Raw genomic sequence first — 26398 nt, 5'->3', positions numbered from 1 at the left:
TCCAGCTTGTAGATACTTTGTTTAAAAAAGTGTCTGGAGTCGGGGCTATAGCTCAGTAGTACAGAACTTACCAAGCATGCTTGAGGCTGAGTGTTCGATACCCAGCCCTGAGGGTAGAGAAGATGGGACATTTTGGAAGATGTGTCTAAAAAACAAATTTACGGAAAATACAGATGACTGTGTAATTTAAGTTGCCAGTGATATCTTAAGCAGCACGGGCAAAGGCCTATCTATCTATCCTCCTCCTGAAAAATAATATGTAAACTATAATGTGTTAAGTTTAGGAATTTATGCTAATCGGAGGTATGAGTAAAAGACTGATAGGCAGATAGCAGGGTAAAGGAAAACATGGACGACGCACACATTCAGTCATGGAGGAACTTGAACCTGGAATGTATAAGAAAGACTGTGAGAAAGCTGCACGGGGGAGCGGAGGGATGGCCTCTCTTTTACCTACACCTGTTGCTTTTGCAGAGGACCTGGTTTATCCCCAGCACCCATACAACGGTTCACGACCATCTGTAACTCCAGTTTCAGGGGCTCCAATGCTGCCTTCTGACCTCCTCCAGCACCAAGCAGGCAGACGGTACACGTACATACATGCCGGCAGAATGCATAGGATGCAATGAATAAATCTACCAGAAAAGTCTTTTTAAATCTGTAGGAAATGAGCACACAGGGTAGCACTGAGCTTTGTGTGCCTGGAGATAGAAGCCATCCTGCACATGCTGAACGGTTGGGCAGCCAGGCTTGGTAGGAACGGGAGAGGTGAGCTCTCCCTGTCAGGGAGAATGATGGGATGGTTATGGAAGCAGTGCAGAGCTTCAGAACACTCTTGGCAGTGGAGCGGTGTAATAAAAGTGTTTACTCGGCTGGGAGTAGCACAGGGACGACCCAGGAGAAGCAGAAGACTCACAGAGGATGTTTGGGAAGCTGTTAGGGAATCAAGGGAGGGAGTGGGAAAGCCGGCCATAGTGTTGGTGGTGCAACACCACGGGGAGAGAACAGAGTAAATGATACTGTGTTTTGAAGTAAGGAAAGAGAAGGCATCCTGACCTGCCAAATCCCGGAGATAAACATGAGGGAGAAACAATCAGCAGGGAAAATGAATGTTGGGAAACTCAGGCCCGGAAATGAGTGCCAATTTTACCAAGGTCACACAGCAAGTTATCGGAAGAGTCAGAGCTCGCCAAATCACCGGGGACAGACTTTGTATTTCTACTACAGTAGCTGACCTAGGAACTCCAAGGTCAAAGGTCTCCGATGAGGAAAGCCTCTCGATGCAGAAACTTGTTGGAAATGGAGCCCTTCCCCCTTCTCTTCTCATGGAAGAAGAAAATCAACCCTGAAGGCGTCCCTGCATGACCTTTATTATTTTGCCACGTTTTCCCCCTTTGGCCCAGCAAACCCACCCACACCATCAGCAGTTTTTGTGAGGTAAGCTCACATCTCTTTGCTGGGACAAAAAAAAAAAAAAACCAGACTGTAACTATAGTGACTATAGTTGCATTCATGTACATGAATGTAGCTAAGAGTGTAATGTAGAGGGGTGGGCAAGCAAGTTGCATAACAGAAGCATTGTGCTTACGTTTAAAACGGCGAAACTATTTTTCCGCAATGACTGAGATGCATGGATAGGTAGTAAAAGACGGAAAGAGAAAACCACAGATTTCACAAACATGTTTAACTTTGCTGAATGAGACCTGAGAGCCATCCAGAGACCCCAACTGCGGATTCAGAATTTGATTTATTCAAAAGGAGAAAGGAATGAAGACTTCCTGGTAGCCCAAATAGAAACGTGTCAGAGTGGACGGGGCTCGTTAGTCCAACACTCTGGGGCGTCACCAGGTTCAAAGGTCACTCCGTTCCTTTATATTCATAGCAATGCCCTGATACTGTGGGTACCCCCTCCTCCTGTAATATATCACATCGGTCATACAGGAAAGCCTGAAGAGAGAGTGCCAATGTCTACACACATCTCCCCTGATTCCTCTATGTAAGAGTTTCTGCCAGGTCTCTTCAAAGAGGCATTGGAGATAAGGGACAGTGAGATGGCTTCCTTTGTGCTGTGAAGGGGGGAACTTATTGGTGACTAACAGTGACAAGAAACCCCAAGCAGGGGAGTCACTGATACTGGCAACTGACCAGGACCAGCGCTCTCTCTCTCTCTCTCTCTCTCTCTCTCTCTCTCTCTCTCCCTCCCTCTCTCTCTCTCTCTCTCTCCCTCCTTCCCTCCCTCCTTCCCTTCCCCCACCCCCAGTCCCCTATGTACTACTGAGAGATTTCTGCAGAAAGTAAGAAACGTCACCAGGAGAAGCTACCAGAAGGGTCTCCATGGGTGACAGTCGTTTGCTGAGGCAGCCTGAGCCAGCTTCCATTACCAGGCCACCCCATGGCAAACCTGAGCAGCCATCCAGGGCCCCACATTATCTCAAACTTTCTCCCTTGTCTCCCCACACACACAAGGACACATGGTTTGCTCCTCACTGCTAACTCCCACCTAAACAGACACAGTAGCGGTAGCATCCAAAGAGACTGGGACACAGACTTCTCTCCAGTGGAGACTAATGCATTAGAGGCGAGGTGTGGCCCATGTTAGCTAACAGTAGAACAGCCGTCCATCCCAGGATGTCATGTGCAGTAGACACGTTGTCCCTTCGTCCCCCAAGGTTCCTGTGATCTGCACCACCACTGGACACCAGCGTGCTGTCAGATCACTGCTAGCCAAAGGTCTGAGAGACTTGCCTAAGGTCATGCAACTGTTTAAGTCATTCAGAGAAGCTTAAGGCGTTCAGAGAAGCATCTCAGACTTTGTGACATTTCCCTAGGATATACGGAGAGGCTGGGATGAAAATATTTACACCATCTGGCCTCAGATGCATCCCTAGCGACTTCCCTCAGGAAAAGCCTGGTGGGTGGAGAACAACTCAGAAAGAATGGCATGGAAATTCTGACAGAATAAATAGTAAGCCGGCTTCTGATGGAACGGTGAACCCAGGGGCTCAGCAGCGCCAATGGGAAAAAGCAAAAAGAATAAAATTATTGGGTGACAGTGCCGTGGAACTTCAAGGACACCTTTCATATCAGCTTCCCAGCTCTGCACCGCAGAACCCGTCCCAAATGCAACTCAAAACACAGCAGAGCTCCACTCATTGAAACTGGAGTTAGGCGTGGGGACAGGGACCTGGAGCACCTCCAGCAGCAGCCTACAGCCTCAGGCTTCATAGGTGACCATGCGGAACCCTGAGAATGTGGTCTGCTAGGGTCATAGAATGATCATTAACAAGGCCACCTATGCATGATTAACTGTGTGCTGGGCTGTGTTGAAAGTGTAAACTTGAGCCCTCCACAACCTTGTGAGGAAAGCATGATGTGTCATAAAATTCCTGGGTGAGGAAGCTGAAACAGGAGCATTAAATAAATTACTCAAAGTGTATAAAAGAGCCAAGCCCAAACTCAGACCTTAAGGCCTGAAAGCCAGAAGGGGTTGACCACAATGATATGGGCCTAGCTGAAGGTAAACAGAGTCTGACTTCCAGACCTGTGATCCCAAGTAGCCCTCACTATGTCTGTTCCCACGAGGTAACAAAGACAACAGGATCTGGGGAACAGGTTTGAAAAGATTATAAACCTAGAGATTTGGAGAGACAAAATATGTCATGCCTTTTGTGATGTTTGGAATTGGTCTGTTAGTTTTGGGTGGGTCCTTGGTGTCGCTTCTCTATGAAGGCCTTATTGGTGGTATCAAAATGAGTAGGCCAGGACTTCTAGCTTGCTTCAGGTTCACTTTAGAAGTGTGTGTGTGTGTGTGTGTGTGTGTGTGTGTGTGTGTGTGTGTGTGTGTGTGTGTGTGTGTCTGTGTGTGTGTGTGTGTGTGTGTGAGAGAGAGAGAGAGAGAGAGAGAGAGAGAGAGAGAGAGAGAGAGAAATCTCAAATCCTTTTTTGATGAGCTCAGGTCACAAGACTACAGAGGAAAGCAGTCAGTCAAAAGAAAAGCCCTTAGCTAGCTAGGGGAACCTCCCAGCAATGCTCACCCAAACCATGGTAGTGCTACAGGAAGACACGTGACCCTAATAAAGGTGCAGAATGATGCCTATCTCCCAAGCGAGTTCTCCCCCAGCCCAGCCCTTTTCCCCTACAGCCACCACTCCTCCGAATGAACATCCCACAGTGTATGAAAAGTTGCAGGAGCTTTGAACAATATGTCCAATTGTCCTGGTTTGCTGTGGCTGACAGTCTGTGTTTTAAAGCTGACCACATCCGAGGAAAGCCCTCAGTCTCGGGCAAACCAGGAAGGCTGGTCACCCTGTGCCCAGATTGCTGGGCATCTTCTTAGGACAATTTTCCATGATCTCAACTCGACAGGCCAAAAGCCACCACAACAGGTAGGAGGGAGGAACCCACCCCTGTTTCCTCAGCGGCAGAAGCCTGGATGAAAATAGCGCTGAGTGACCCAGGCCAAACTGATGGCCATCATGGGCTACAGAGGAACTCACTGAAGAGCCTTCTTCCTGTCCCAGGGAATCTTGGGAAGAAAGGAAGGAAGGGCTTAGTCACACACTAGAAGCAGCTGCCAAGAGCAGCCCTCACACCCTGTCCACAAAGCACAGCCCCAGAACGCAGCTTGCTTCTTGGGGGAAAGTAGATGGTCCGAAGTCTTCATTGCTTTTTTTTTTTTTTTTGCGCCCAAAATGGGAAATGCCAAATTAGAGAGGGAAGAGAGGAAGCCAGAAAGTACAACCATCTCCCAATCTTTGGAAGGACTGTTTTCCCAAAGCATCAGCTCCCTGAACCTTCCCTAGACTAGCACTCTTGCCTAAGCTCTAGGCCAGATCCCCTCAGGAAACTCACCTGGGCCCCAGGGTAGACTCCGCTCCCCAGGGATACAGAAGCAGCCACCCATGTGTGCACCATCCTCCCTGGGCCAAGGCCCCTGGGAACGCCAGTCAGGAGAACCTTGGGAGCCTCCCATCGGTGGTGTCCCTCCTCCCGCCTCCTCCCTGGCACACGAGGGGGACCGAGGCAGTTCAATGCACAATGCAGCCTTTGATATCCGGCCTGCAGTGGGGAGGCCAGGGAGGGTGGGAGGGGCCACTCAGCCTGCAGGCCAGATAGTCCTTGCACTGTCAGGCCTTGGCCTGGGGAGCAGCTCCTCCCTGCCTTTCTACAGATTGCTTCATGCCTATCAGGCTGTGGCACATTCCTCTCATTCTAGGATCCAGACACAGTCCAGTTCTTGTGAGGGTGGCCCCTGCAGAGGAGGGCAGAGAGCATCCCACGAATCAAGGTTGTTGTTCTCTGCTCTCTCTTTCCCAGATGGACTTGGCCCACAAACACCCCTGCCAGCTCTTAGAAAGCCTCTCCGCAGATGCTTCCTTGGAGGTTTAGTAAGGCCAGACGTGTGACTGACTGAGCATCTGCAGTATCAGGGAGCCGGTACTAGGCGGTGAACTGTGTGGAGTACATGAGCCCAAGGTGTGGATGGGCGCCCCGCCCCCCCCCCCCCAAAAATTCTGATCGGACAGAATCCAGGAAATCACCTAGTATTATCAAAGACTTAATGGCTGAAGGACCAGACTATGCAAAACATTTAAGGTGTCAGGCAGTCAGGCATTCACGAAGAACTGGTCATAGGGTTGGGGATTTAGCTCAGTGGTAGAGCGCTTGCCTAGCAAGCGCAAGGCCCTGGGTTCGGTCCCCAGCTCCGAAAAAAAAAAAAAAAAAGAAAAAAGAAAAAAGAAAAAAGAAAAAAAAAAAAAGAACTGGTCATGCTAGACTAGGGGAGTGCACACCACACAAGAAGGCTCTGCCTCAGAAACAGCTCTCAGGAGATTGCTCGAGGTGAGGGGGGGGGGGGGGGGAGACAGGCTGCATGCCCACAAGACTGCTCAGAGGATCTGGCTGCTCCAACAGGCCAGCCACCGGATCACTGGGCACTGACTTCCCTCCCTACCCAGCGCAAAGGTCTGCAGGAACACCCAGGGACAAGAAGATACTTGCAAAGAGAGGCAGGGTCCTGGCTGGCTTGTGCCTCAGGCTGTCTGGAGACTGGCCTTTCAGGTCTCAGAAAGCTTTTAGAAAGGGTAGTGGCCTGGTCAGGTTTACAATCCGGGAGGAGCCTTGGGTGACAATATGAAGGGCACCAGTCAGTGTCTCTGGAATAGTCAAGAGAGTCCTCAGCGCATACCGGATCAGCATATACTAGGAGCACACAGCACACAGGATCTCCAGTAGGCCCCTACTAGAGCTTCAAAGACTGTGTGCTAATCGGTTATATGTCAATCAGGGGTTTGTTGTTTTTGTTTGTTTTTTTTATAAGGAAGAAAAGAAGTAAAGAGATGCATTTAATTTGCACACATACCACATACACACACACACACACACACACACACACACACACACACACACACCTCCTCCCTGGACCCATCTGAGTTGGTTCAATGATTTTAAAGTATCGCCTTTCTGACCTGTGATCAGATCACAAACAAACCCTCTGGGCCAGCCTCCATGGTGGAAGGCATAGTGGAAGAGGAGGGCTGGAGATAACAAGGACTCACAGGGGTGTGGTCCCTGGATCCCAGCCCCCTCATGGTAGGCGTTTGGTCTATGCACAACTGTTTAAAGTATGTTTTCCATGATGCCTACCATGCCCTCCCCTATCTGAAACCTACTCAAGAAGAAAGGGTAAGTGTTCTTTAGAAAGCAGCCATTCAAAGACTCTGAGAGGAACCCGGGAACCCGACAATGAAGAGAAGCCAAGCAAATGGGTAGGCTTATTCCTTCTGTGGGACTTAACCACGTGCCACTTTCATACAGGGACCAAGCAACCAGAAATATGAAGGACCAAGACCCAGATCAGGGTTCTGCAGGATCCCCTGGGGCAGCTGCTCGAGATAGACATTTTGGCAAGTCTGAAATGAACTAACTGTCCATTCTTGAGGAAGTCCTTACTTCCCTTGAGATGGGAAGAACTCAGTTCTGTTCATGAATTGTTCTGACAAGTCTGTCAGAACAAAGGGATTTCTGGGCAGGGAAGTAGCAGGAGCAAAGTCCTATGGCAGACGCCTGGGTTTCATGCTACAGGAAGCCGGGTGGCCAGAGTGCAGGGAGGAAGGCATGTGTGGGTTAACACAGAGACCATGGCAGCAAATTGCTCTGCATTCCATGCTGGAGCTCTTGAGAACAAGCAGGCGGTGTTCAGTGCAGTCAACAAAACTTTTACTTAAGATACTTAGTTTCTTTTGTTCTCCCCTTAAAAAAAAAAAAAAAACTCAGAAGGAAACTCAGGGCCTCAGTCCCCGCAGGCAGGTACTCTATTATTGAGCTGTATACTCCTAGTCTGTTACACGTTTTTATCTAACGATGAATTTTTTAAGATCTAACTCCACCCCGAGGGCCTCTGTAGCTTTTGGCCCGTATGCTGGCCAAATACCTGTGGTAGCTTCCTGCTGAAGACTACAATTCCCAGCCTCCCTTGCAGACTACTGATGTCATTTCCGCCCCTATGAAGGCCCACATACCACCCTCACAATGGTGGGCATTTTGGCCAGCCATACCTGTGAGTGTTAAGATCTGTCTTCACATGAATAACATGACCAAACCCCCTAGCCCCAGCTGCTTTTATTGTTTTTTTAAATAATCTAACAATCTGGGCACCAAGTTGGCACAGAATTAACCATTCCAAAGGAAGTAGCGGCAGACTGGGGCATGAGGGTACAAACCCATGAAGAGTTTGCTTAGTATTTCCCCCTGAACAAGTGGGAGAACTAGTGTGCTGTTTACTGAAATGTTGGGCCTTGAGAAACAAGCTTTGGAAGAGCTGGCTTTCTATGTGGGAAGTTCAAGGGCCTTTGACATGTGTGTCTGAGCAAAGACAGAAGCAGGAACGGGAGCTCGGAGAGGCTTACCAGCCGCGATTTGGGCAGAGGGAATGGGACCCATAAAAGGTTTAAGTGTAACTGAATTCCTGGGGAGACAGTATCTTCACAAACAGGTGTACTGGTTAGTTTTATGTCAACTTGACACAAGCTCCAGTCATCAGAGAGGAGGGAAACTCAATTAGAAGAACGCCCCCATAAGATCCAGCTGTAAGCTTAATTAGTGATTGATGGGAGAGGACCCAGGTCATTATGGGTACCGCATGGTGTTTCATCACAGCGCGAATCACACTAACCAAGACTGTGGGTGACCCACAGTGTCCGTGCTGCTAACAGAGAAGAGATTTAGGGAGAACCTGCTGCTGACTATCTCCGCAGAGAAATGAGGATGGAATCTTCCTTCACTGGGGGAGATTCAGGAGCATGTGCTAAAAGAAAAGGGGGAAATCCAGACACATTTCATTCGCCACCAACGCCATCGCCAAGTCTTTATTCCCTTGGTATTTTTTGGTGGCAGCTGGTGTAAATGAAGCTTCCTGAGGGACAAGTGACAACTGACCCAGCTGGGAAGCATCAAGGGGAGGTGCCTCTGCCCAACCTTGGGAAGCCCCTGCTGTGCTTTGGGCTAGGGGAAACACAGGACAGACTATAAGTCAGCAGGTATCCTGGTTTGTCTGGGAAACCAAAAATCTAGACCTCCTGGTGGAGTTTCCCAGCTTGTAAATGTCACAGGCTAATTCAAAGAAGTCTTCCAGAGCTCAGTATACCCAGAACTGATACTGAGCAGATATCAGGGCAGACACTGTAGACCGGACCTAGCCAGAGAGCCACTAGGTTTACTGCACACAGGAAATATATCTTCTCTTAGAAATGCTATAATCTTGTCAGGATAGTGCCAAGTGGGTGGAGAGCATCTCAGCAGTATAGCACCTGCTGAGCATGCAGAAAGCCCTTGATTCCAGCTACAGCATGAGGACAAAGAAAGGAAGACAGGAAGGCAGAAAGACAGGAAGACAGGAGACAGGAGACAGGAAGCCAGACCACACCTGAGAGGAAGAACTGGAAAGACTCTCTACACATTAAACTATGCTCTCCTGAAAAAGAAAAAACAAACACTTCCAAGTCATCAGCAGGTGTGTGTGTGTGTGTGTGTGTGTGTGTGTGTGTGTGTGTGTGTGTGTGTGTGTGTGTGTTGCTGATGGCCCCAGCCAGGGATACCACTCCCTACTACTCCCAGACAAAGGAATTTCTCTCCAGCTCAGATCAACTTCTAGAGGAATTTCAATCTCCGGGCATCAGGCCCAGCAGAGTGGGTAGGGAAGAGTAGCCTGTTGGCCAGCAAGTCCAACTGGGTGTCCGTCCCTGAGATATGCTCACACCTGGACAGACATCAGGAGGCTGTGGGAAGAGGTTGATTGCAATGTGGTAGGAACGGGTAGGCAAGGATATTTAGTAGCTTGGAAGAAGTCAGTGTCCAGAGTCAAAGAAGGAGTCTGAAGGCATCACTAGGTGACACAAAGAGTTTCCATAAGATCAAAAAGTAGACGCCTACTTAACACAGAGAGACAGAAGAAGTCCTGAGTGTTCGAGTACGTGCGTGCACTGATCTATTTCTTCCCACCACCCGTGTGCACTCCCCTGAACTGAGGAGGAGACAGCAGGAAGCAGAGCAGGCAATTCCCCACTTCTCCCAGCTAGGAAAGGAAGTAAACTGAGTCTTATGTAGTATGTGACCTTTTGTGTTGCCAAAAATTTTCAACTAGAATATTCCACAACAGTCTTCATGTTGTAAATATATATATATACATATATATATATATACATATATATATATATGAGAAGAGGAAAGAGGTGAGAGAATATTTAAACATAAACAAACACAGCCAGGTTCCTATAGAAGGGAGGCTTGGGCATAGCCCAGGTCACCACATTCCTCACCTGACCTAACCCAAAAGATGCTGGGCATCACAGAGGGTGATGACATGTCCCAGTGCCCAAACCACCAGGCATGGTGATTGGGAGGGAAGAGGCTACACTATCAAAGAGTTTTCTGTCACAGGCATTTTCTGATAACTGGTGGTTTCTGAGCTCCCCAGTGATATGAGAGCTGCCCAGAACCCCAACTGATAGGGAGTTACTGTTCCCTGGGGCAGGCAGTATTTTACAGTCAGGCTCATCTACAGTGGTGGAGACAAAGTAAGAAGCTATGCTCTCCTCCGACATAACAAGGTTCACCATCTCTAATGTCCATTCGGAAGATGGCAATATTAGATGTGTCCTTAAATCATTGGAGGTGGGACCTCTGGGGGTTTGCACACCTCATCCAGTCCCTTCTCTCTGCTTTAGGGCGCTTGCTGCTGCTTGCTTTGTAAGGCACACCTCACCATTACCAGATCCCCATCCTCACCAGAGACCAAGGAAACGGGAAGCACTCAATTTTGGATGTGAGCCTTCAGGCTATGAACAAAATAAGCTCCCTGCATGAGCAGCCTGTCGGGGGCACTTCACAACAGTAATCCCATGACGACTACTCTAGCCAGCCAGCGGTGCAGAGCCGGACCATTGCTGGGCCCTGGGGACAGCTGAACCAGTCCCTCTCCTTCTGAAGACACCACCATCCATTCCAGGACAGAGAACACGGATGGACACCCACACACCACATATATACATGGATTATGCCTGTGTGCTGCCATGTTTCCTACCGGGCTGTTAATGGACTGAACCTCTGAGACTGTAAGCCAACCTCAATTAAATGTTTGCCTTTATAAGAGTTGCTTTGGTCATGGTATCTCTTCACAGAAATAGAAGCCCTAACTAAGACAATAGATGATAGATACATACACACATACATATACATAGACACATACACATACACACACATACACACACAGACACATACACACAAACACACATGCACACACATTCACACACACACACACACACACACACACACACATATATATATATATATATATATATATATATATATATATATATATATATGACAATATACTCATTTCACACACACGACCACTCCATGAGGAGTCACTATTACTATCTTACAAATGAAGAATTTGAGACCCTGGGAGGCTGGATGCACTGCCAAAGATCACAGGCCTCTCGCTGGAGGAGCCAGACCCTTGAACGGAGAACCATAGAATTCCCCTTGTTTCTTTCTACTGCATTGGACATTTACCCAATTCCTGCTTAAGGGCGACCTAGGGCATTCATTGAACAGTTACCAAGCAATGGCTGCAGAGCAAGTACAACCCTGCCTAGGGAGAAAAGGGGGGGGGGGGGAGTGGTCAAGACCACCAATAAAATGGGTTCTTTTCAAGAAAGTGGGAGGGGTGGAGGGATGGGGTGGAGAAATGGGGGTGGGGTTGGGGGGCAGTGATTGGCGCAGGTGAGGATGTAGCACCGAGCAGGAAAACTAGAGGCATCGCAGTATCTCACCCACTGGTCTAGCTGCCACATGCTTCAGTTCAGAGACAGTATATACACTTCAGCCCGGAGGCCAGAATGCATCTAGCTTGTCAGCCCCATGCTGAGGTGGGATCTCTTCCTCCACAAAGCTGGTCATTTCTCCCAGTGAAAATATTTCTTTCTTATCTCATCTCACATCCAGAACAGCGGTGTCCCTAGGACACCAGAAGCCCTTTCACTCACCATGCACAGACCCCCCCAACAGTGCAGAGCCTGAGACGCACACCTATGCGTCCAGCAGGTGGCAGCAGTGAGCAGCAGTGTTTCCCTCCCACTCACCCACCCACCCCAGTGTTGCCTGTGCCCTGCGGAGCCCACATCGTGGATGGCGATGCCCTGACTCTCACTAGCATCCCAGACCCTAGATGACCAGTAGGATTCATATGCTGCTCGCAGGGGCCAGGGCAGGCCGGAGCTCCCAAAGCTGGTCATAGGTGGGTCGGTGTTACCCACTGCCCCTGCCCTTCCTTTCCGTGGTCCTTACCCTCTTCTAACTCTGCAGCAGTGGTGGATAGTAGAAACAGATGTACACAAGCACTTAGAACCCTCCGTTTGTTTGATGTTCCTTCCAGTCCATCTCATCTGCATCGAAAGCCTTATGTCAAATAAAATAGCACCTGTTGTGTGATTAAATTCACCTTTCTAGAGCTTCCTCTGAGACTTGCTTTGAGCCGGCCTCACCAGCCTGATGTACCAACCACGCTGCTCTCCTGGGAGGGTCCTTATACCCTCCAGCTTTTGCTGGGCCCTTACAAGACCCTGATTTCTATAATTACCATCTACGGGATTCCTAGTCTACTCTTGAGTAATCTTGCTTAGCTATACTAAGTATCTGCACCCATTGCTTTGTATCCACAAAGTATCTGCTCAATGAAGAAGGCCTTAGTGAGCTTTGGGGCACCTAGCCCAGAGCCAGACTCCAGCAGCCTCGTTTGCCTTCCCTAGGCCAGTCTTTGATGCAGCTGAGGGACAGGTAGGTGAGAACTTACAGTGGAAGAGGTCACAAGGTAAACTCATAGGTCACTCAACCTAGAAGCCAATTAAGGCAGTAAGAGGGAACACCCTAGAACACCATGAGGAAGGGACCTATGGAAGCCCATTTATGCTCCCCAACAAACTGTGTGGTCTTGAGAAAATACAGGCCTGTCTGAGCTTCCGTTTCTACTTCGATACAATGGAGTGTGATGGGACCTGCCTCAGAGGACCATTATGCAGATTAAAGAAGTGTTTAGAACAAAACTGTGCCTATAATAGATATTATCCATTATGACGTATCATATTTTGCCCAGAGTTGTGGTCCACCTTCTTCATAGCAGTTCAAGAATTGACACCTAGCACACAGTAGATGCCGAGTGAATACATTTTAACTAAATGAGCACAGTTTGCCCATAGAATAGTTACATACATTGTTATGCACTGGTGCTTAATGACTACTAGACTATTTATCTGAACCACTCCATCTCAAAGAACTTTTCCTCCATGGCCCGGCTTAGCAGGGCGAATGAAACCTAAGACAATGCAAGTGCACGGGTTGGAACCTTAGAATTTAAGTGAATATTGGACATCAGCAGATCATCCTCCCACCAGGTCGAAGCTTAGTCAGTTTCCTAAGCAGGGATAACTGTGGCCAGCTCATCCCTAGAGAGCAGAGCTGAACAACTGCTGAGTTGGTCATGGTGGGAACGAAACTGCCGCTCTCTGGTTTGCTGCTTCACCATTGTCCCAAACTGACCTTTTATCTTGTGTTGTGCTGTTTATAATTCTCAGACCATACCTTGGTTTACATACTAGTAAATAAAAAAAACAAACTGGAGAAGGAATCTCGGCACAGAAAATATACTTAATAAAACAAGGATGAAAGTTCTGGGGGAAATCCAGACAGCAAGCAAGCCACAGCGAGAGTCGGGAAATGCCCACGGAGCTGATGGTTGAGTCATCTTCTTCTCAGGTTCTAGTGGCCATGTAACTAAGCACATCACCAAGAAAGGCCAGGAAAGGCTTGCTGTTTTAAAATATAAGTATATATTTAAAATATAAGAATACATACACATGCACATGCACACATGCATGCACATACATATATATGTGTGCCTGTATATATATATGTATGTATATATAAATATAATATACATTATAAGCTTGTTTGGCACTGTATAAAGTGATAACTTTATCAGAGCTACGTGGTACAAACTATTCGAGAAAGGTCCTTTTTATAAAAGTAATACCCAATCAAATCGATATCAGTCTACGCCGTCAACCCCACAACATCTGACAGCTAATATGTTATGTCTACATGAACAGTAGAAACATACATAAAGACAAGCAGATAGATCTACTTCTTGAATTAGCGTCTCTAGAAAAGGGTTTCGAGTGTCTTGACGTCAACCCTCTACAGAGCCATTCAGCACCGCAGAGACTCCATTGCCTGCTTCAGTGGTTATATGACAGCAATGTTCCTATGAGGATGGCATTTTGCACTTTTAGCTTTGTGTTCAGAGTCCAGTGGTGGTTGTGTGTAACATTGGTCTTTTTCACAGCCCAAGGAGAATGAGACAAAGCTTGTCTTCCCTTGTGAGGTTACGTGGTCCCCATAGAGCCAATGGAGGTCAACACACACAAATGGTTAGAGAGGGAAATTTATTATACATTTATTCATTTCTTTTTTAAATTAATTTATTTATTTTATGTATGTGAGTACACCATTACTGTCTTCAGACACACCAGAAGAGGGCATCAGATCCCACTACAGATGGTTGTGAGCCACCATGTGGTTGCTGGGATTTGAACTCAGGACCTCTGGGAGAACAGTCAGTGCTCTTAACCGCTGAGCCATTTCTCCAGCCCCACATGTATTCAGTTCTCTTTCTTTGTTTTTGTTTTGTTTTGCCTTTTGACCTACATGGCCCTAGGGATTAAGCCCGTGTTCTCCTGCATACTAATTAGGTAGACTACCACTGGCCTGCACCTAGAACTTAAATAAAACCCCACTAGGTGTTCCCAATAAACACCTAAGCACAGGTGACAAACTGAACTGAAGAACTAAGACAACAAAAGGGAAGCTTGGGCGCTACTGAGAGCTGATTCTGTCACCCATGGCAAGTTGATTATGAGTCATTAGGGAAAGCATGTAATTGCTAAAGGTTGGGGAATGGGGCTTGAAGGAGTATCATGGTGTGGGAGAAATTCATGATGATGCACAGGCTGTCACACCCAGGCTACAGAGTTTTTAATTTTAGCTAAAGCTCTTACTTCCTATTGCGGAGAGATGGAGATAGAAAGAACCCTCAAGATTTCAGAAAGTATCCGGTCTAGAAAATATAATTTGTAAAGCTCTTTTTAGACTTAAAACCGAATTGTTGTTAGTCTTTTAGCTCAGGGCCGTTTTGTTTGTTGTTTGTTTTCTGTTTTGTTTTTAAATGCAGGGTTTCTCTGTGTAGCCCTGGCTGCCCTGGAGCTCACTCTGTAGACCAGGATGGCTTCGAACTCAGAGATCTGCCTGCCTCTGCCCCCTCAGTGTGCCACCATGCCCAGCTCAGAGCCAACTGCTTTAAAAGAAGCAACTTGGAGCTCAAAGGCTTGGCACAATAGTCATTGGCTGGGCTGTGTGAGCAGGACTCTGGTCTGCACTTCCGGCCTCACTTCATTCATAACACGCAGCATGCCTGCAAGGCAGGGACTGCCACTGTCTCACAGATGAAGAAGACTCAAAAAGATACCACACCTGACAGACTCACACAGTGACACTGCCTTGAAGGAGGATGGAACAAAGCCCGCCCTGTGTAAGCAGTACAGAGCTGTAGTCCATAGTGGCGAGGGTCTAAAAACCTCTACACACAGCACTCTGTGGTCCAGATGAGGCAGTCAGGTAGCAAACTGAATCACCCAAGGGCAAGGTAGGATGAAATATGAAAGGCATAGGTTAATATATTTAGCTTTAAAGCAAGAAAGGGAAAGCCCTAGGAGTCGGAAACAAAGTCAAAAGTCAAAAGCCCCTGCACCGTGGGAGAGAATGCCTTAGGAGCCTAGTGGTCCTCTGAGCTGGACCTGAACCTTCTATTTCCCTCCCGATGATAGAACCCCCCCGGGGTGGAAGTGGGAGCTTGTGTGAAGTCAGGAAGCTAGAAATGGCTCTTGCCAAAATACCCGAAGGCTGGAAGGGTTACTGCTCAATCAAAACGGAGTTACTTAGGAAACCTTCTTCCGCCTTCTAAAGATACGCTGAAGAAGCGCAGCATATCTGAGGCCCTACGTGGCAACTGACAACCTAAAGGCCACTCCCCGAGGCAGTGTAGGAACTGAATCTGCCTGTGTGGTATGGGACCCTACCCGGAAGTATGAGTCCGAAAGGGCCTTGAGTTCTGACTCTCGACAGAACATCCAATCCTGCGAAAGCTAGTCTCTTAGGACTTTCACAATGAAACGTTCCCGAAGATTCCCGTTTCAAAAACGTAACTGAAGAATGGTTCAGAGTAGTGCACAGTTACACAGATTCAAATCACACCAGAATTTAGCCACCAACGGGTGGAAACAAGGGGGTGGGGGGACATAAGAGCAGAGTTATCCAACTGGTTACTCTACACTGCAAGACTAGGAAACGAGCAATTCATCAAGGTGTGGCCAGATCTGAGACTCGACCTGTGAGGCAGGCTCCGCAGACCTGGATAGCATCAGCAATGAATCCTCCAAGGAAGGCTCAAGGCGAGAATGAATAGGCCTTGTCTCAGCTCCCAGCATTCCAGGACCTGGGAAAGGAATGAAAGAGAGAAAGGTAGCAATCCGGTCAATCGATTTCTGAATCTTTATCTCCACCCAGCTCGCTCTCTCCCTTTTTGTCTTTTTAACACCCAGTGCTATTTTAGCAAGCCAGCTCAGCTCCACTCCGTTCTTACTACATGTCGCTTTCCCCCCCTTCCCTATGTTCATCCCACCAGTCGAGAATAAGGCCGATACCACAGTATAAAGCTAAATTTGAAGCAAACTTTAATTAAATACTGGCTGGGTTGATGGACTGTCTGACCAAGTCCACCTCTGGGTTTCCAGAAAACAGCCAGGAGTCGAGCCTTGCAGAGGCTTAAGAAGGCAGCCCTGCAAGGCCACCTCATCATCAGAATGATGTTAAATATGCTCAAATAAACGGAAGTAGACATAAATACATGCCTGAGGTGATTCAGAAGAACACAAACAAACAGTTAAATGAAATAAGGAAGCTGATCCCGGATATGGAAATGGAATTCAATAGACCCAAAATAATGAGAAAAAAAAAACCTGAATATGAGGCTGTCGATGAAAACTTCAGTGTTAAATAACTGACAAAATGGACTAGTCAGAACAGATAAAGGTCACTGCCAACCACACAGGGGAGCTACCCATCAAGAAGCTGTTAGGATTCTGAACATATGTGCACTAAATACAAGTGTAGCCCATCCCACACAGAAAACACCACTAGATGTAGAGCCACAGATAAGCTCCAACACAGAAATAGTGGGTGACTTCAATACCCTACTCTCACAAAGACAGATCACCCCAAAAGAGGAGAGCAAAACACTAGAGTTAAATGGCATCGCATCAAATGGACTAAACAAAGCATTCTATGCAAACGTTACAAAGTATACACCGTTCTCAAAAGATCTAAAATAAGGGTGGGTATCATTAGGGCGTGTTATCTACCATTCTAGCTCCAGGTTCATTACCCACACATATACATATACACTATACGCACAGGCATCACACACACACACACACACACACACACACACACACACACACAAACTGCCATCCTGACAAAATTAATCTACAGAGCCAACGCATCTCCATAAAAGTTACAGCACTATTCTTTACAGAAATAGAAGGAAAAAACAGACAAATTTACAAAGCATGTTGGAGCCAAGTATGCCATCCACCTGGGAGAGACGCGGCAGAACTCTGAGACCAATTAAGCTATGCTGCCACCTAGTGGTTGACTGTGATGGATTCCCAAAGGCCCCCTTTATCCCTTCTTTCCCCTACTGAGACAGGCTACAGGGTTAACCAGGTGATTACCACAAACTTAATGACTCCAGCTGCAGCTACTGCACCAGACATGGTCTCCTGGCTTGAGCAGACTAGCATATCTCCTGATACCTGGTATTCAGTGTTTTCTCTTAGGCGTCCCTAAGAACCACCAATAGCTATTTGCCTATAGCTGGCAAAAGTCAGAAGTACTACAACTCCTACATCATAATTTGGTTTCCAGGGACCTTGATTGTCTGTCTCTCCCATAAGATATCATAAGAGTCCTTTGTAGAGGGGACATTGTGCTGGTTAGACTAAGTGAGCCAGAGGTCTCAATGAATGGACTCAATGGTAAGTCATATGCGTACCAGAGGGTGGGAATAAATCCAATATTTAAAGGTGACATGTTGGTGAATCCAGTGCTGAGAAAGACTAAAAGTTATTCCTTCTAATGTGAAGATAAGTTGCTGCTCGAAGCCCCTCCCACCGAGGAAGAAGCGTGGCACTGAGTGGGCCATTGGGATTCCGAGGCAGCACATTCTGCCCTGGGCTGTGACATGTGGTCCATCCGCCAAGGGACTCAGAAAGTGGTTTGAGTGGCACTGGAAACAGGAGGGGGCCCATCCAGCTTTTTCAAGTGCCCGATGCCTTATTGCTACCTATGGCCACCTTACAGCATCATAGTACACCCATAACTTCTTATTCGCATCTAACAGTAACTCAGGACTCATTGATAAACCTTTCCTAGCTCCCTCAACCCTATCTGTTCTCCTCAGCCCTTGACAACCACCGACATTCTACTTTCAACTTGTATGAGATGGGAATGTCTAGATTTTATGTATGTGTGACCTTGGGTGGTACTTGTTCTTCTGTGCCTGACTGGCTTCACTTAGATAATGACTACCAGTTCCAAGCACATTGTCACAAATTATAGGACTTCACTCCTTTTTGTGATATATATATATATATAATATACATTGTATATATATTGTGTATATATATTGTATATATATTGTGTATATATATACACAAACACACACGCACGTCCATGCGTGTACACACACACACACACACACACACACACACACACCATATTGTCTCTAGCCATTCATTTTGGGGTGGACACTTCTGCTCTGGCTATGGTAACAATGTTGCAGTTTGTATAAGAGCCCAGAGTCTCCTGGCAACTTTTGTCATCATCCTTGGTCTCAGGGTCTCTGGTTCATGCAGTAGTTCTATTTTTAACTTTTAGAGGAACCTCTAAGCTGTTTCTCACAATGGCAATGTATAGTTTCGAAAACATGTCTATGAGGTCTGTGAGGTGGTCCAGCGTATAAACACATTCGCCATGCAAGCCTGAAGCCTTGGTCTGATCCCTAGAACCCACATAACCCAGAGGAGAGATCTGTGTATATTCATTCTCTGACCTCTTCCCACACAAGTGTATGGCGTATGTGCCCCTATACACACACACACACACACACACACACACACACACACACACACACAATGTTTAAATCATCTTTGGAACACAGATTTATTCTTGTTTATAGTGCCTTTGTCCACACTTAACTTTTCTAAAGGGAACACCTAACTCTTCTGCCTTGAATGTGTCCATAGGTGTATGTTATAATAATGCTTCCTGCGCTCTTTTGTGGAAGTCTTGATTTCCGTAAGCAGGGGAGTTGAAGGGGCTAGAAAAATCTCCCTCGGTGATTAGCAGAAGATGCAGACAAATGATAGTAAGGTAACACAAGACCTCATCCAAAAACTCTGATCAGCTCAGCCTAATTGGTGTTTATACAACACGTCACCAGACATGAGCAGAACAGATAGTCTTCTCAAGTAAATATGAGTCAGCCATCAAAATGAGACACATTCTGGGACATAATACAAATGTTGATAAATTTTAAAGATTTAAAATCAGTCAAGCATGTTCTCTAACAACGAAGGAATTAATTGAAAATCAGTAAGAGAGCTACATCTGGAAAATATTCCTAAGTATTTCAGGGAGCAGGGGAGGAATGGTGAGGGAAACTAGAAAGTGGTTTGAGGGGAGGGGGAGGGGAAAAGATTGTGGTAGGGTGTGACCGGGAGGGGGAGAGAGAGTGGGATGTAATGTGAATAAGTAAAAACAAAAAATTATATTAATTTTTTAAAAAAAATGGTTTGAACAGAAAGCAGTCAAAACACAGCACATAAAAACTGGCAAGGCCATGGAGGAAGTTTGCAGAGGAGATGTAATGCCATCAGATTCTAAGATTCAGACAAAGTCCCAAACAGGGCATCAAATCAAAGCTATTAAATCCAACGTAAGGAGAATATAGAATAAAAGTAATAAAGATAAGAGTGGAAGTCAAATGAAAAACATCAGTAAGAAAACAGGAGGGCTGGAGAGATGTCTCTGTGGTTAAGAGCACTGATTGTTCTTCCAGAGGTCCTGAGTTCAATTCCCAGCAACCACATGGTGGCTCACAACCATCTGTAATGGGATCCGATGCCCTCTTCTGGTGTGTCTGAAGATAGCTACAGTGTATTCATATTCATAAAATAAATAAATCTTTAAAAGAAAACAGTTATCTCATTCAGATCAATAAATGTTTCCTGCCCCAGGGCCAGCTCTGCTCCCTAGAAAAGTCCCCTTTAATAATACCCTCCTTCAGGGACTGTGAGGTCAAGGACCATGAGTGCTGGGCGGGGCCCCTTTGCCCTTTGTAACCACGCCTCTCCTCTCCACTCATCCACTAGACATACGGCGGACTGAAGACCTGGCTCTCCGCACCACAGAAACTTTGTGTATCCAGGCAACAGTAGGGAGGTAGAATGGTGGGATGGGCAACCACCTGCTTCCACAGAGCTCATGAGCTGTCAGGCCTTGGCCTGGGGAGCAGCTCCTCCCTGCCTCTCTGTCGATTGCTTCACGCCTATCTGGCTACGGAACATTCCTCACATTCTAGGATCAAGAGGCAGAGTTTGGTTTTTGTGGTGGCTGTCAAGGTGGAGGAAGGCAGAGAGCATCCCATGAATCAAGTTCTTGCTTCTTCCCCGAGTGCCAGCCGTTGGAAAATAACCCCACCCAGGCTCGCTCTGTAAAGCCCTCCCTTGGCTTTCTGATAAACCTGAAGATATGGGCTCAGAGTTTCACCTGAGCACCAGTCCCAGCCGTGAGCCCGCTCACCCAAGCCCTCAGCCTTGGTTCCCAAGGTGCTGTGCAGACCTGCACTTCCCACATGATGAACGGGAAAGCAAAACCCTTTAGGCTGCACATGTGTACAAAATCCAGCCGTACATGGCAAATGAATGGATACATCTCCTGGTAGCTGGTACGCAACCATTGGTCTTGCGAATGCTTTCTTCTCAATGCCGTCTATCTATAAGGACAGCCAGAAGAAATGTGCTTTCACCTGCTTTTACTCTTCTACCTTCTAGGGTGTGCGGTAAGCAGGAGAACGCAATTTGGATGCACGAGCTGACACTCAAGCTCCCACAAATGAATAGAACACACATGGGCAGAGTACAAACATGAGAAGAGAGATGACTGACAGATCTAAAGACCTCTAATAAATTACTCGATTCTTCCTTGAGCGCTGTTTTCTGAGCAGATTCTGATTCTATCCCTTTAGAGGGAAGAAAGTGCACACACAGAAAGTGCACACACAGAAAGTGCACACACAGAAAGTGCACACACAGAAAGTGCACACACAGAAAGTGCACACACAGGTAAGTGCTAGAGAAGCCAGAAACACGTTCCTCGTGTAATACTGGGAATGGATGTAGTTTACGACCTGGTGATCCTTTTGCTGCCTGTTGAGTCAAGCATCACCCATATCCCATAGAAGATTTTTTATTTATTCCCAGACTTTTCCCTCTAAAGCCTTGAGCAATACTTCTAGGACATCAAACTCATCCTTGTGAGAGATGTCTTTATATTTTACAATAGCTTAAAGAACGCCTATGCTATCTGAGAGCCAGGTCAAATCTGATGTCCACAGGCGTTGTTTACTTCTGTCTTTCTCCCTAGACCCTTATTTTGGGCGTTGTTTCTAAGTCAATTAGAACCCATCTTACAGACAGAGCCATATGTAGTTTGTAAAGAACTTCAATGTAAACGCGTCTTGTGCTTTGTGGTATTCACAGGGCTGAGTTTATGGTTATCAGAAAACTTTTCTCCAAGACTGTGCAGTAATTAAAGATGGTAAGAATAAACCAACTGTTGGTCAGACTCCGGAAGTCCTGGCCCAGCACCACCTGAAATTGGGTTGAATGCATTTGTGGGAACTGAGTTTCATCCCTGCCTCTTCATGGGATCATTTCCCTGCCTCCCTATAAAGCTTACAAGGACCCTCCACAGATCCCAGGCCAAAACCCCACAAAGTCTTAGGTGAGAGCGTAAACTCAACCTTGCACGGATATTGGCTCTGTCCTGGGCCCTCATGAGGCTGTTGAGTGGGCATGCAGGCCCACACCACCATAGGAACATGGAGAGCAGACAAGATTTGCAGTGAAAACTGTACTGGGGCGCCATAAGACCATACAAGATGGGAGTGTCATTCTACAAGAGCCAACATTTGCTGGGTACCAAAACCAGATGAGGAGAGAGACAGAGACAGAGAAATGAAAGAGAGATAAACAGAGAAATGTAGACCAATTTCCCTGATGAATACATGTCTTTAACTTCTCAATAAAGCTCTTGTGAAGTATATTTAAGATATATTTTAAAAAATCAAATACCATGACCAAGTTTGTTTCATCCCGAGGATACACCATAATTACCAATGAATACTCATACTATAACAAAGGGGCAAGAACCACGTGATCATCTCAATAAACACAGAAAAGTATTTGACAAAGTTCCATGTGCCTTGCTGGCAAAAAAGTCCTAAGAAATCAGGAATGAAAGGGATATGCCTCAGCAAAATAAAAATATACCCAAACTGAATTAATGGAGAAAAACAGAACAAATTGTCTTTAAAATCAGATACACACTACGAGTGCCCACTCTTGTTGTTGGTATTCAGTAGAGCGCTGGAGTCTTAAAAAAAGCAGTAAGGAGAGAGAAATAAACAAAGAGATACAAAAGGCTAAAGGAGAAGTCAAGTCTGCAGGTGACAGGACCTACACTTAAATTGTGCGGCTAGAGAGATGGCTCAGTGGTTAAAAGCTAGGACCTAGCAGCCACATGGCAGCTCACAACGGTCTGTAATTCCAGCTTCAAGGGATTACACACACACACACACACACACACACACACACACACACAAAACACAAATGCACATAAAATAAAATAAATAAGTCATTTTTTAAATTAGCCAGCAGTAGGAGCAGCAAAGGATCCTGGGAACCATGCAGTTCTTAAAACAGCTATGTTTAAGGGGAGAAAAGAGATCCTACTAGTACCATCCGAACTCTGTCAGCTCTGATAAACACTTTCAGAGAAGTAGCAAAATATAAAATTTACATACAAAAGTCCACAGCATTTCTGTATACCAATAGTGAGTTGGCAAAGAAAAAATACCATGCACAGTAATGTTTTCTAAATACCTAGGAATAAACCTAACCAAGTTCATAACTGGTAAGAAATGACAACAGCCTTAAGTGTTGCCTTCAGGCGAGTGTATAAGGAAAATACGGTACATATACACAATGGGACTGTATTCGACTGTAAGAAAAAGAGATCGCTTCCTCTGCTGGAAAATGGATGAAAGCAGAGGTTATTATGTTAAGAGAAATAAATCAGATCCAGAAAGAGACCAGAGGCCTACAGCTTTACGTGAAAAAATCCTAATTCTTGACATTGGAAAGGTAACTCAGAAGAGTTGAGAACTATGGCGTCTGAAGCTTAAGTGTGAACTAACTCTCCTACAGGCCAGTCCAGCCTAGTGACTTTTGCAATGGTCTTCCCCTTGAAGATCCCACAATCTAGTTGACATAATGAAATCTAGATTCTACGTGTTAAGGCAGCATGCAATTATATCCACTGAGAGAAGAAGACGGAGGGTGTGCCCTCTTTACTGATTCAGCCAGCCAGCACGTCTCCATCCCTAAGACACACCAGCCTTTTACCTTAGTTTAGAGGTTCATCAGGGAACCAACAGACAAGTCCCTTCTCTCAGACAGTGAAAGCAACAAGCAGAGTGTTCTGAGTCAGAGGTGATATTTTAAAAAAAAAATAAATGAAGTGTACCACACGAGGGGATCAATTCCAAACCGTGGGTAAAGTTAATGGAGCTCCAGGCAGTAGCTAGATGACTTTAGCCTTGTCACGCCAGAAGGGGGCAGCAGAGAGCAAGATTGCTGGCACCTGGAGCTGAAAACCGGCTGCCTAAGAGAAAGGGCTGCAACCAGGGGTGTTAGCCCGGTGGTACCGGTGGTACCGCTCTTGTTAAAGGAATGCAGCCAGGCTTAGTAGAGAGTAGATACCCAAGCCTCTCCGCAACCACACCGTCCCAGGCTAACCTGCTATTGGCTACCCAGATGCCTGTTGGCAGGACTTGTTTAAAGATTGTTAGAAGAAAGCAAAGTAAGGACAGCTAAAATGAGGTATAATGGCACACTGCTGTAATCCTGGCCCTCCGAGGCTGAGGCAGGAGGATAGTGAGGTTGAGGCCAACCTAGGATATGTAGCAAAACCATGTTGAAAAGGCAGAGAAGGAGGAGGGGGGCAAGAAGAAGAGGATGGGGTGGAAGAGGAGAGGGAGTGAGAGCAGGGGTACAATGGGAGACAAGTCAGAGGGGTGCGTGGTTTGTAAAGCCTGGTTGTGTTCACAGTGCTGGAGCTCGCTCTGACGGAACCATGAACCACTCTGGAAAACTTAGCAGAAGACAGGTGGATTTGATGCATGTTTTACAAGGAATCACTCTCCCGCTGCTCTGAGGAAGGCGATTGTGGGTAGAGAAGGTCAAAGGTGGAAGTCACTGGCCCTGACTGGGAATGTGATAACAACGGGTTAATGAGATGTCACAAATAGATCCAACGCGATAGATATAGATAGGCTACGCCCGGGGTGTGAAAGATACGGAAACATCCAAGATGGCTTCAGACGATTCCGCCTGGGCACTGAGAAAGATGGAGCTGCTCTTAACTGATAGGGGAGAGCCTGTGGGCGGAGCTGGCTTAGCTGAGAAGAGGGTGATGCCTGTTTGTATCATATGGAGGTCCGGATGGAGATCCTGAATACGCAGTGCAGAATCTACAAGACAGATATGGAACTGGGAGTGTAAATGTGGGATTCAAAAAGCCAAGAACAGAGGGGCTGGCGAGATGGCTTAGTGGTTAAGAGCACTGACTGCTCTTCCGGAGGTCGTGAGTTCAAATCCCAGCAACTACATGGTGGTTCACAACCATCTGTAATGAGATCTGTAATGCCCTCTTCTGGTGTGTCTGAAGACAGCTACAGTGTAATCATATACATCAAATAAATAATATCTATTAAAAAAAAAAGAAAGAAGAAAAAAAAGCCAAGAACGATCCCGGAAATACAAACGGCAAGACAGCACTTCCAAACAAGATAAAGGATGGAGTTACAACAGCAGATATAGGTGAATGGTGCGCTCCAGTGAGTAGTAGGGCAGGAGGCTGGAGGCAGAGTTTTGGGAACCAGAGTTGGGAAGAGTCGTAGGCTTGGTTTTCAAGGAAGTTGGGCAGAAATAAAACCGTGCCAATTCTCCACTCGATTCTTGCAGTTGTCATCTAATTAGCACACGTTTACTGGGCACCTGCAGGACTCTGTTCCGCTCCAGATGTTAAAAATAAAATCACTTATCGAACACCGCACTCGATAAATAGAAGAAAACTCCATTTAATCCTTGCAGCTCTCTAAATGAAGATTCTCCCCAGTCAAGCAATAAGGAAACCAAGAGCCCCCAGTCCTCTTAGCCTACAGGGTAGCATGGAGTCAGGAGTCAGAATTAGAACCTGACAGTGTGACCCGGGGGACCTTTGTCCTTAACAGTCTTCTTCACTGCTGGGGCAGGATAAGCTGCCCAACCATCTGCCAGGTGCAGGGCCAGCAGCCATTGAATTACTGATTGTGGAGCCAAGGGCTCAGCTTTCGAGACACACCCTTATCAGAGATCAACTAAGGAGCCAGAAGCAGCAGTTCCAGGAGGGAAGGTGGCTGCTGACCAAGATGGAGGTCATGGAGCTGCTGTTCTGGTCTCACCCAAAACGAGCCAGTTACTCCTGCCAAAATGTCAGTTCCCCATTGCTTGGCGCCACAATAGACTAGGGTGAAGGGTGGACGGACAACTGCGGTCTCTCACTGAGCGTTTGAAGTGCCCTCCAGCAGCAGTGAGGGCACTGCTCCTCCCTTCTCCTCTAACCCCATTTCAAGACAGAGAAACCGAGACCCATACTTTTAGACAATTTCTGTGGCCAAGACCGACTGTATTCACACTCATATCCGAAGACTTGGTTAATTGTCCTTGGTCCACAAGACTCTAGTAATTCATGTCAAAGATTAGGCTCCCCACAGCAGGCTGGGGTGGTAGGATTGTGTGTGTGTGTGTGTGTGTGTGTGTGTGTGTGTGTGTGTGTGTGTGTTTGCCTGCTCGTGTCAAGTTCATGTCTCTAGCCCAGGGCTGACACTCCCTACCACTCCCAGGCAAAGGAATTTCTCTTCAGTTCAGCCCAACTTCCAGAGGCGTTTAGGACTCAGGCAGCAGACTAGGCAGAGGGGATAGCAAGAAGGAACCCGCTAGCCAGTGCATACACTGGGGTGTCCCTCCCTGATGGATGTTCACACCTGGGTCCCAGAAGGGTATGCAAGGAGATTGGTCACAGTCTCATCGAAGCAGTGAGGGATGAGAGTGTCTACTGAGGTGAAGTGGTTGTTTAGCCGTGAGAACCAAGCATCAAGAATAAAGGAAGGAATCGGGAGGTAAGGTGTATTATGTAAAAGAAAAATGAGGGGAAAGGAAACAGATGCTGCAGAACAATGGAGAGCATAGGAACCCATTTATGAAAAAGTGCACGTACATGTGTGGTGTGCGCAGAAGGCTGTGCAGCTGTGGCTGGCAGCTGGCAGGCATCTGTTCCCTCCAAG

The 26398-nt window shown here is 46.7% G+C and overlaps 1 protein-coding gene and 2 long non-coding RNA genes across 6 annotated transcripts in view; 2 read left to right on the top strand and 1 right to left on the bottom strand.

The window, feature by feature from the left end:
* Positions 1-5068, bottom strand: part of Sh3tc2 (SH3 domain and tetratricopeptide repeats 2) — a 61035-nt gene extending 55967 nt beyond the window's left edge. For 2 of the 4 annotated variants that reach the window (XM_063277342.1, XM_006254817.5), the window contains exon 1: positions 4852-5067. In XM_063277342.1, the coding sequence (XP_063133412.1) occupies positions 4852-4972 (121 nt within the window). In that variant the 5' untranslated portion in view covers positions 4973-5067. Of the gene's footprint in view, positions 1-4851 lie in introns of all 4 variants that reach the window. The other 2 variants (XM_039097415.2, NM_001427096.1) reach the window with 2 other exon arrangements.
* Positions 5069-6502: 1434 nt separating this feature from the next.
* On the top strand, positions 6503-10644 carry LOC134483038 (uncharacterized). Its single transcript, XR_010059857.1, has 2 exons — positions 6503-6684; positions 10224-10644. It is a non-coding gene; the product is annotated as an uncharacterized LOC134483038 (long non-coding RNA).
* A 9452-nt stretch (positions 10645-20096) lies between these two features.
* Positions 20097-20935, top strand: LOC120098202 (uncharacterized). The gene is made up of 2 exons (XR_005496290.2): positions 20097-20677; positions 20784-20935. It is a non-coding gene; the product is annotated as an uncharacterized LOC120098202 (long non-coding RNA).
* Positions 20936-26398: the final 5463 nt, after the last annotated feature.

The sequence above is a fragment of the Rattus norvegicus genome, chromosome 18 (assembly GCF_036323735.1).
Source record: "Rattus norvegicus strain BN/NHsdMcwi chromosome 18, GRCr8, whole genome shotgun sequence".
In the NCBI taxonomy this organism is placed as follows: Eukaryota; Metazoa; Chordata; class Mammalia; order Rodentia; family Muridae; genus Rattus; species Rattus norvegicus.
This window is presented reverse-complemented; position numbering and strand designations above follow the sequence as displayed.